The sequence below is a fragment of the Salvelinus namaycush genome, chromosome 11 (assembly GCF_016432855.1).
Source record: "Salvelinus namaycush isolate Seneca chromosome 11, SaNama_1.0, whole genome shotgun sequence".
NCBI lineage: Eukaryota > Metazoa > Chordata > Actinopteri > Salmoniformes > Salmonidae > Salvelinus > Salvelinus namaycush.
The window spans coordinates 9,853,775-9,865,504 of NC_052317.1; the positions used below are offsets into that span (position 1 = coordinate 9,853,775).

The following is an 11,730-nucleotide window of genomic DNA, read 5'->3' on the forward strand; positions in this document are numbered from 1 at the left end:
TTCTACATGAACACATAGATATGTGATCCTGCGACCAAGGCCTATCATAACCTTTTAGGGGGGGGGGGGGGGGGGGGGGGGGAGGTTTGCCCTGACGTCCATTCTGAGGGTTATATAAACGACATAGCTGATTAACCAGTCATCAGGCCTATATCCCAAAGGTTTCTGCTCCACTCTAAACCGCAATCGTTCACCCCAGACTGTTATTACATCGTGTGCTGATATCATACCACATCATTTACTGTCTTCTGTGGACACAAAACTCCAACACTCATTCACTTATCTTGGTTTAACTCTAAATCTTCCCCTCGGTCTCTCTCACTCACTCCCCCTCTCTCATAAACAGAAACACACGCACACAACCTCATGATATAGACCAGTGTTTCCCAACCCTGGTCCTCCAGTACCCCCAACAGTAGACATTTACATTGTGGCCCTGGCCAAACACACCTCATTCAGCTCATTGAGGGCTTGATGATTAGTTGACAAGTTGAATCATGTGTGCTTGTCCAGGGCTACGATAAAAATGTGTTCTGTTAGGGGGTACTGGAAGACCAGCGTTGGGAACCACTGATGTAGTCTACCTCTCCCGACACAGGCCTACAGCAAAGGAACACCATTGGCTAATTCAATAATGAACGGCCCAGTAGAAAGAGAAGGGGGGAGAAGAGGAGTAACTCATCCCTAATAGTCTTTCATCCCCTGAGTGTTAAAACATGTAAATTTATGTAAAAACCCATAGGAAACACATATTTACAATACGTTTAGGTAATCACAAGATGCGGGAGCGGCGTCCTGGGCCGCCGACGGAAGCAGTCAATACAGAAATAGTTTTTATGTCTCATTAATTCCCTTTGCATTCGCCGATACATCCTCTGTTACCGCGGTAATACAGTAATCACTCACAATCGGCCAGTGAAATTATCTGCACTCATCTGTGGAATAAAAAAGCGAAGGGGAAAAGGAGGTGAGAGATCCCATGTTGGCATCGCTCTTGCGTCCTTAATGTTCATCTGGGAGCCGCCGAGCAAACAGCCTCTCCTCTCTCTCGGTGGCGCCGCTCGCGAGCCGCTTAATGGCAGCGGGAAGTCGATGACACTCGGCGGCGCTCGCTCGTTAGCCGTGCGCACACCTCTTTCATGCTACATTGCCCGGCCAATGCAACAACAGAGAAGGTCATCGGCGGTGTGATGTGAGGAGGTACTATACCTTTGCATTCACGTTAGATATAAGAAAGACATTGCAGGCTGCATTTAAGTGACATCAAATAGGAAATTGAGAGAATTCAACCGTTGTAACAGGCCTAGAGATTCTCAGAGCCAATGATTATTTGAGTGTTCGTTATGAAAATGTTTAGAATCTGAATGAAAATGTTCATGATGGTATTAAATGTAAAAATAAATAAATAATAAAGTTTCAACGATATGATAAAATTGCAAAGTTCACTATGGTACCACATCGAACAGACTTGAATTGGTTTATTGTTCTACCTCAGTGGCTGGGATTGGTTTATTTGTTCAACCTCGGTGATTGGGCATAATGACCTAGAACAGGGCTCTCCAACCCTGTTCCTGTAGAGATACCGTCCTCTAGGTGTTCGGTCAAACCCTTACCTAGCACACCTGATTGTAATAATCAGCTGGTTGATAAAATTAAATCAGGTTAGTTAAAACTGGGGTTGGAGAGAAAACCTACAGGATGGTATCTCTCTAGGAACAGGGTTCGGAGCCCTGTGCTTCCGCAACGTCATTGCTTGCTCTTTGAGGTTTAAGGCTGGGTTTCTTGTAAAGCACTTTGTGACAACTGCTGATGTAAAAAGGGCTTCATAAAATCTATTTGATTGCTCTAAAACCAAATAAACTTTCTGCTTTTCACCCATTCTATAAGAGTTGGACAGAGCAATATTTTGAGTTTATCCTCATGGGTCCAGTAACTTTGACTCCTCTGTTTTCGATACAAAGAGAGCACCGACTTGTATAACTGTCTAATACTGACAACTAGAGGCCAAAAGCAGCACTGCATAAAAATGTATAAGTCCACTGAAAATTGAATGTTGAAACAGTTATAATTTTTTTAGTCCATTAATCAACATATTTATTTGTGGTGCTTCACATTAATACATAAATACGAAAAGTCAGACGTTATGACCGATTAAATCAGGTTGCCCCTGAAGGGATAAATAAAGTTGTAGTGAAGGGAATTAAATTCATGTCCATCAGTTCTAGTTTAACCTCCGTAGCTTGCACATGTAGATAGGCCCAAAGTTAGCGGTGAGGTGAGGAAGGACCAGCTGTCCCAAGTGGAGGTCGGGGGCGAAGTGGAAGGTGTCCTTAAAGAGGCGTGTGATGGGTCGAAGGTCGACTACTTGCAGGCTGATGCCGTGTTCCTCCCGGGCCAGGTGCATGGCCCGCTCCACCACATACTCGTTTTGCAGCTGGGACAGGGAGCAGGTGGAGTAGAGCACCTGTCCCCCCGGACGAACCGCCTCAATACCAGCACTGGTGGAAGAGGAACAGGGAGATATATTAACTGAAATTATTATCAGATATCAAATGATCAAAATAGGACCGCCAAGATACAAAACTACCATACATAGATGCAATGAATAGACACAATCAAAGATGCACAATAAACTAACTTAGAAAAAAAGTATTTATTTGATGTGATTTTATTGCTTCAACAGTAACATGGTAAGTTACTGAACACTTACAGGAGGAGTTCTGTCTGCAGCTGGGGCAGCCTCTGTCTCTCCTTTGTCCTGGCCCTCTTGAAAATGTTGTTTTCATCCTCCATGACAGAGTGTCTGTCTGTGGTGCAGGGAACATCAACAAGGACCTGGAGAGAAAAAGGACATCAGTCTAACAAACCTTAGAACCCTGTAGAATTGGGATAAGCTAATAGCAGTAGGGCAATTCCACGGAAACGGAGACTCCGACTCTTAAATATTGTCTCCGAATTAAAATTCAACGATCTCTGCTGAAAGAATGGGGTGTCAGCTATGACATGACACCTTGACTGGAACTACAGTAAGTGAAGTGGATCAACACCCAGTAACAGAATTGCGGTAACAGAATTTCATCATGTGTCCCTGATCTGTACTACACAGAAATACATAATTATGATATGAATGTCATTCTCTTCATGGTGATGTATGCTAAATAGGTACACAAAGGCAGAAATATGCAATATCCTCCTTTGCATATTTGGGTAATATTCAACACACTGGCTATTATTTAAATGAGGTCCACCGGTCTGGACAAAATCTGAACCAATCATAGACGTCAATGTTTCACAAGTTTGGACATCAAAAGTACAGCACAGTAGAGTTCAGTACATTATAGCGTACTCAACTCTAGTGTGCTCTACTGTGTACTTTACTGAACTCTACAGTACAGAAGTGTACTGCATACCTGGGTTCAAATACTATTTCAAATATCTCAATAACTTTCGTATACATTCAAAGTATTGAGATATCTTGTATTCAGAAATCACACATTTGAAGGGGTGTCCACATACGTGTGTACATATACACAGTACCAATCAAGTTTGGACACTCCTAGTCATTCAATGGTTTTTATTTTTTACTATTTTCTACATTGTAGAATAATAGTCAAGACATCAAAACTATGAAATAACACATCTGGAATCATGTGGTAACCAAAAAAGTGTTAAATCAAAATATATTTTAGATTCTTCAAAGTAGCCACCCTTTGCCTTGATGACAGCTTTGCACACTATTGGCATTCTCTCAAACAGCTTAATGAGAAATGCTTGTCCAACAGTTTTGAAAAGGTTCCCACATATGCTGAGCACTTGTTGACTGCTATGCCTTCACTCTGCTGTCCAACTCATCCCAAACCATGTAAATTGGGCTGAGGTCGGGTGATTGTGGAGGCCATCTGATGCAGCACTCCATCCCTCTACTTCTTGGTCAATTTTACCTTATACAGTCTGGAGGTGTGTTGGGTCATTGTCCTGTTGAAAAACAAATGATAGTCCCACTAAGCCCAAACCAGATGGGGTGGTGTATCACTGCAGAATGCTGTGGAAGCCATGCTGGTTAAGTGCTCCTTGAATTCTAAATAAATCACTGACATTGTCACCAGCAAAGCACCCTCACACCTCCTCCTCCATGCTTCACGGTGGGAACCACATATGCGGAGATAATCCGTTCACCTACTCTGCGTCACAAAGACACGGCAGCTGGAACCAAAAATCTCAAATCAGGACTCATCAGACCAAAAGGACAGATGTCCATCAGTCTAATAGCCATTGCTCGTGTTTCTTGGCCCAAGCAAGTCTCTTCTTATTATTGGTGTCCTTTAGTAGTGGTTTCTTTGCAGCAATTCAACCACGAAGGCCTGATTCACGCAGTCTCATCTGAACAGTTGATGTTGAGATGTGTCTGTTACTTGAACTCTGTGAAGCATTTATATGGGCTGCATCCTGTTGTGCAATTAACTAATGAACTTCTCCTCTGCAGCAGAGGTAACTCTTGGTCTTCCTGTCAATGGATCCACATTTTTGGGGTTGTAATTTATATGGAGGATTCTACCGCTCGCATTGAGAAATGCTCACTAACAGGGATGTAACAAATTTGCGGGAAAAAAAGATTGAGAAATAAGCTTTTTGTGCATAGGTAACATTTCCAGGATCTTCCATTTCAGCTCATTAAACATGGAACCAACACTTTACATGTTGCGTTTCTATTTCTGTTCAGTGTAAATATAAGTGTTGATATTAGTTGGCAGGGGTCTTTACTCCAACATTGCGGTGTTTTAATGTATTTCTAATACCTTTTAAGAACTTTTCTGGTAGATGTTTTCCAAGACCTCATTTCCATCTATTTGCCCAAAAATCAAAGCCTTAGATTATTCCTAATATTTAGGATAGAAAATAGTTTAAAATGTATATATGCCTTAATTTCACAAATATATACATCATAGTTCATGGGTCCTTTTACACGGAAAGGCCCAATAATGTCTTACATTTCTTAATCTTTTATAAAACCAACAAATGTTGGTCAAATAATCTCAGTACTTACATTCTGAATTTGTTATAAAACCAAGTAGTGTGAAATAATCTCAGTCCTTACTCTGTCAAAGGTGTCCCTTTCGATTTCTCCCCATTTCCTGCCGTCAAAGGAAGTAATGCGCATTCTTTCTTCTGTCAAAAGCTCTTTCGGAACGTAGCTGTTGAGGACCCGCTGGAGGCGGTAGGTACGAGACACTGAGATGTCATTGACGCACAGAAATCCTGAAAAACACATGTCATTACAAATAAATACCAGATCAATGCAAACTTAAATAGAACTGTAAAAAAAAAAAAGAAGCTTTACCAGTCTGTGAATTAGATAGAACTTCAACAATGTGTATGCATCATATCTGCTAGACTGTCTTACGGATGGCCTGTGTCTGGAGCAGGGCCAGGGTCTTGCCCCCTGGGGCGGCACAGACGTCCAGCACAGAGTGTCCTTCCTGGACATCCAGGGCCAGGGCAGGCAAAACGGATGCCGCATCCATGAGGTAGTACCCAAGCATCCCATACAAGTCGGGTCTAGGAGAATGGGAATTTAAAAATCATACAACTTGGCAATGAAATAATATTACATTATAGGAGACATGTAGCTACAGTAAATTGTGCTGATGAAACAGACAGAAGCCCAGATTTCATCATTTTCCTCTCGCGTGTCTGTAAAAGAAGCGGCGCAAATCTCACCTAGAAGGCTTGAATCTGGAGATGTCTCCCCCGGGGAAAACAAAGCACTTGATATTGGTGCGGAGGTGAGGAGGAGCCACATCTTGACTGACACCAACAGACTCGAGGGTTGAAGGGTTATCGTGGAGAGGAAATCCAGGCGCCTGCAGTCTCTCCAGACCTCCTACACCAACTGGTTGGCAGACAAAGTCTCTACATCCCTGGGACTGCAGGTCTGCGATGACCCCTTCTGTGGTGGAGAAATTGTTTACCAGGGCCCCGTACTTCTGCTCACAAAGCATGCTGACGCGGACAGAGGGCCACTGCTCTCCCAGCTGTAAGCTGTAGGTGGCATCAAAGTTCTGTAGGGCCAGGTTTGTGGCAGGGTACTTGGGCTGAGAGCCAGCCTGTTGAAAGAGGATTTGGAAGAATTAAGAAAAATTGGGCTTGCTTTGTGCCATTGACTACCAACCGGTGCACATTTTTATTCTATGGTGATTGGCAACCAAAAAGGTTAAGTGCATCCTTCCTTGAAGTAATCATTGATTAAACATGATTGGACACGTGATCACTAGGGCTCCTCCACCACATGGCTTTCACCTGTCCACTCATTCCTAATTAGTGATAACCCTACGAGGGAGGAAGCAAGGAGGGCCAATCACTTCAGCACAGAGAAACGCAGATAAAAACCAAAGCTGCTATAACAATATTGGAAACCATCTCATCATCAAGCATCTTAGCGAAGAGATCCTTTGGCTGTTAGCTCGGCTGCAAGAATAGGAAAACCTGCTTTCTCAGATTTAAATGCCTCCTATAGGAAAGCTGAGTCGGGCAGTGTTGATCTGTCCCAATCAAACGGACAGACGTGAAGCTCAACTCTGCGGCCCATGGGAGACTGGACACTCGCAAGGCGTAGGAGATCATGAAGGCAGTCTGGGAACCCATCTATTCGAGAAGATCCAATCCAGCTATCAAACAGCTTTGCCCTGCCTGAGACAGATCTACCAGCCCCAGGAGTCAGCACGGGTCCTGGGTGTATACCAAAAGCCAGCGGCAGGATCACGGTTCTGGCCAAATACTCCAATATTGACACTGTCACTTACGTAGGTTTTAACAACCTTCATTTTAGGCGATCTGAGGTAGGACTACATTTTTTTTTAAAGACCCTCGCTAGCACAGGGAAGAGAATAATTTTCTCTGGCCCCCTCCCATGCTACCAGAAGGGTTCAGAACATTTCAGCCGACTCTTTGTCCTAAACAAGTAACCAAAGAAACTTTGCAACGACAGGAGTCTCTTTTTGTGACAACTTTGATTTGCTGTGGGAGCAACAAGCTCTTTTTTAAAAGAGATGGGATTCACCCTAGCCGCAGGGGTTCCAGGATTATTTCCAGCAACATCGCAAACTATTTTAGACTGACAGACCGGGTCTGGTAATTCTCCAGTTCTCCCTGTCAGAATAAGCAACAGAGGACTTGGAAACCACATCAACTCCTATAGAAATGGCACTATGGTTATTGTGAGTAACCTTGTCCCTTTAACTCCGCCTTCTAGCGAATTTATTCAAACTGTCATCTACCATTCTGATAGATTGGGCTCCTGAGTGGCGCAGTGGTCTAAGGCACTATCTCAGTGCAAGAGGTGTCACTGCAGTACCTGGTTTGAATCCAGGCTGCATCACATCCGGCCGTGATTGGGAGTCCCATAGGGCGGCGCATAATTGGCCCAGCGTAGGCCGTCATTGTAAATAAGAATTTTAAGAACTGACTTGCCTTGTTAAACAAAAACAAAAAACATCCTCTTTCAGAAAATGCTCTGAGCTCTAAGTACAAATCGATATATAACGTTAGACTAGTGTACTGAAAGTCAGGTTAATAACACTACTTGGTGGATAGTCTCAATTTTCGAGCAGCAGAAGAACAAACCGCACAGACAACCGGTAGAGCGAGTTTAAATGTAATTAAGTCAACATTCTGGCGTGTAAGGAAAAGTTACACAATTTTGAACACAAATGTCTTCGTCTGTTTTTTACTCCTTCAAAATGCTTTGTGTTGTAGTCACGACAGACAAAGATATATAGTTAAGCAAACTTTACTATGCATGTTGTAAACCAGCACATCCAGTACATTAAAGGTAAGTAACAATTGGTTTCTGTTTCCTGCATAACATCAATATTACTACATATACATCAATTAACTGTGCATTACTGCCTGATTAAATCAGACTAGGCAGCCACTTGGGCTAATTAGCCATTTAAGCGTGCTCTGAACACATGCGTAAGCCCATAACGGTGGAGGAAGTGTAGTTTGACAACTGGAGGCACACGCAGCTTATTGATCTGTGTAAAACGACAACAGTACATATCTTTTCATTTTAAAGATTTTTTTTTTGTTGCGGATATGAAATATATGGGGCATATCAGCATGTTTAGCAAGCGATGATTAACGTTTCTAAACGTTAAAACAAAGAATCGGAAATGAAGTTCACACGCAGCCAACCTTGGCCTGGTCGAAGCTAAACGCTGATAAGGGTTTTCGAGCGCTAGCTAACCGCCAACTTTAGTCAACGACTGGTTGTAGATATTTCCAATTATTGTTAGCTAACTACGTCGTACGTACCCATTTGGCTTTCACGCGATTCCGTCGGGGTGTCAGGCACCGTAAATCTTTAATTTTTCGAAGCAATATTCTCGTGTCCATGAGCGCCGCCATGTTGGTGTACGACACCCTTTCCAGTCCGTCTTTCCATCTGACAGAAAAGGTTCCCCCCAAGGGACACACTCTTCACACCACTTCGATACAAAGTGCTTTTCGTAGCAGATTTGGAATGCATTTTCGCAAACCCTAACTCAAACCTTTTGCTAACCTCAACCGAAGTCACATAACCTGCTACGTTAATTATCCTAACCTGCTATTAAAGTAACTTCGGTATCGAAAAGGTGTTTCCCCATCAGATGGGACGATCCCATACCAATCCTATGGAGATTGTTGGAGGACTGCCATCTAGAGAAAATAGATGCGTTCGTCCGGTGAACTTTATAGCTACGTTATTTCCTGCGTGTGACCTAACAGCGCCTCCAGATTCAAATCTTGTTTAACAAGGTAATTTCCCTTCAACCAGTGTTGTCTAAAATCTTAGTTTTCCAAAACAAAATGATAATGTATGGGGAGCCTGATGAGGTATTGTACAATATCAATCTTCATATTTCAATGTTTTCTCTGCTAATCCTAGCAATGTGTCAAGTTTGAAATTAGCATTACGCAAAATAGTGAGCCAGAGAATGCCAGACGTTGATGACAAAATGTGCCACCTTCCTGTTCAAGTGAGCACAGCACAACGTGAGTACAAAAATTTATTAAATACTGCTGCATAAAGGATGTAATATGCCAGGGAGATATGTATACTGTAGCTAAGAAAGTAATAGTAAATGTAAGCTGTGCCTCACCTTAATAATTTGCTCCCCTTTTCCCTCATAATTTAGCCTATTGTTCTGACTTGGTGGTGCACATGTAGCCTGTTAGCCTATAGCCGAATATTGTAAGAGCTTTGATTGTCTGCTTATATGCCCCCTTTTGTATCCTACGGTTCTACGGTCCTACGGTTCTGACTTGGTGTACAAGGAGAATACTGTAATAACGGTTCAGTCGCTGTATATTTCAAAAGTGCTGAACAAAGTTGACTACATCCGTCCTAGCTCGCTCATTAATGTTTTATTCGAAATAACGGATTGCCTCTTATCCGCTCGTTGTACCTTTATGCCATAGTTTGTACATCTCAATTGTCAGTAGAAACCACATTTGTGCAAGTCAGCCATATCAGCTATGTTTTTTTAAAAGGCAGTAAATGAGGCTGAATTAACTGTTTCGCTGCCAGACGAGGCTCTGCTGATGACCAGGTGTAGCAGTGGTAAGGTGTTGGGACAGCTTTATGTAGACCCTAACAGTTTGTGTGCACTGTTTGTCACCGTTATAGTCCAATGAATGTATTGTTTAGTGTTGTGTAGTGGCTTTGATGGCATGCATCCCACTTAAATGTTTTTGCCCCACCAAGATTTACATGCTAAAATCACCACTGCACCTAGGTATGAAACATGGAATGAAAACTAGCTTTAGATGTAGATTATTTGAAAAAATCTAGTTTCTTATTAACTATCATCTGATCATCATTATCAACAAAGAGTAGCTAATTGCTATTGAACCCATAACCTAATACAGTTTACAATAGATCATTTTTGTCTCTGATTTCCCAAACTCATATTGACTTCCTATGTATCGAGTCAACTTTGTCACATTTTTACAGGTAAGGTGTTGCACCTGACTAACATTGTCACTGAACAGGAGGAAGAGGCACAAGCAGAGGAGGAAGACATGGTAAGACTGTTGAATATATATTTCCAAATGTACCTTTTATTAATATTTTAATATGAGTACATTTTTTTCAAGAACTGTAGATATTCATTTTTAGACATAACTCTCACACTTTTGTTAAACATTGAGAAGTAGTGTTTTGGATGCTGGTCATCTGCAGCTATTTGTCCCTCCCAGGATCCCTGAGACACAATACGGACAAAATGTGAGGCATCGGACCACTGCGCCCACAAGGAAGAGGCTGGAGGTTTGCGCAACCCGAGTGGGCTCACGATCACACACTGAGGAGGAATGCACAGAGGAACTTCCTACATGCACGGGACCACTAAGTGTGTTCATGAGGCATAACCTGTGTGCGCACACTATTGCATGCAGAATATATGTAAAGCGAATGTGATAGCTGTTTTTTTAGTTTTTTTTAAAATCTACAGTGCATTCGGAAAGCATTCAGACCCCTTGACTCATACCCCATAATAACAAAGCAAAAACAGGCTTTTAGAAATGTTAGTAAGTATTAAAATGGAAAAACTGAAATATCATATTTACATTTAGAACCTTTACCTGGTACTTTGATGAAACACCTTTGGCAGCGATTACAGCATTACGTCTTCTTGGGTATGACGCTACAAGTTTGGCACACCTGTATTTGGGGAGTTCTTCCCATTCTTCTGTGCAGATCCTCTCAAGCTCTGTCGGGTTGGATGGGGAGCGTCGCTGCATAGCTATTTTAAGGTCTCGCCAGCTCTGGCTGAGCCACTCAAGGACATTCAGAGACTTGTCCTAAAGACACTCCTGCATAGTCTCGGCTGTGTACTTAGGATCATTGTCCTGTTGGAAGGTGAACCTTCTCCCCAGTCTGAGGTCCTGAGCTCTCTAGAGCAGGTTATCATCAAGGATCGCTCTGTACTTTGCTCCGTTTATCTTTCCTTCACTCCGGACTAGTTTCCCAGTCCCTGCCACAGAAAAACATTTCCACAGCATGATGCTGCCACCATGCTTCACCGTAGGGACGGTGCCAGGTTTTCTCCAGATGTGACACTTGGCATTCAGGCCAAGAAGTTCAATCCTGGTTTCATCAGACCAGAGAATCATGTTTCTCATTGTCTGAGAGTCCTTTAGATGCCCTTTGGCAAACTCCAAGTGGGTTGTCGTGTGCCTTTTACTGAGGAGTGGCTACCGTCGGGCCACTCTACTATAAAGGCCTGATTGGTGGAGTGCTGCAGAGATGGTTGTTTTTCTGGAAGGTTCTCCCATCTCCAGAAGAAATCTGGAGCCCTGTCAGAGTGACCATCGGGTTCTTGGTCACCACCCTGACCAAGGTCCTTCTCCCCTGATTGCTCAGTTTGGCCTGCCGGCCAGCACTAGGATGAGTCTTGGTGGTTCCAAACTTCTTCCATTTAAGAATGATGGAAGCCACTATGTTTATTGGGACCTTCAATGCTGCAGAAATGTTTTGGTACCCTTCCACAGCTCTGTGCCTCAACACAATCCTGTCTCGGAGCTCTAGGGACAATTCCTTCGACCTGATGACTTGGTTTCTGCTCTGACATGCACTGTCAAATGTGGGACCATTATATAGACAGGTGTGTGCCTTTCCAAATCATGCCCAATCAATTTAACTCCAATCAAGTTGTAGAAACATCTCAAGGATGATCAATGGAAACAGGA

At 42.8% G+C, this 11,730-nt stretch overlaps 1 protein-coding gene across 1 annotated transcript; it reads right to left on the reverse strand.

Moving 5' to 3' along the window:
- Positions 1 to 1,565: 1,565 nt before the first annotated feature.
- Positions 1,566 to 8,442, reverse strand: nsun4 (NOP2/Sun RNA methyltransferase 4). The gene is made up of 6 exons (XM_039003361.1): positions 8,314 to 8,442; positions 5,719 to 6,104; positions 5,402 to 5,556; positions 5,096 to 5,256; positions 2,711 to 2,835; positions 1,566 to 2,498 (listed from the first exon to the last, which is right to left on the reverse strand). Exons 1-6 carry the CDS (start codon positions 8,404 to 8,406, stop codon positions 2,222 to 2,224), a joined length of 1,197 nt encoding a protein of 398 aa, XP_038859289.1. The 5' UTR covers positions 8,407 to 8,442; the 3' UTR covers positions 1,566 to 2,221.
- Positions 8,443 to 11,730: the final 3,288 nt, after the last annotated feature.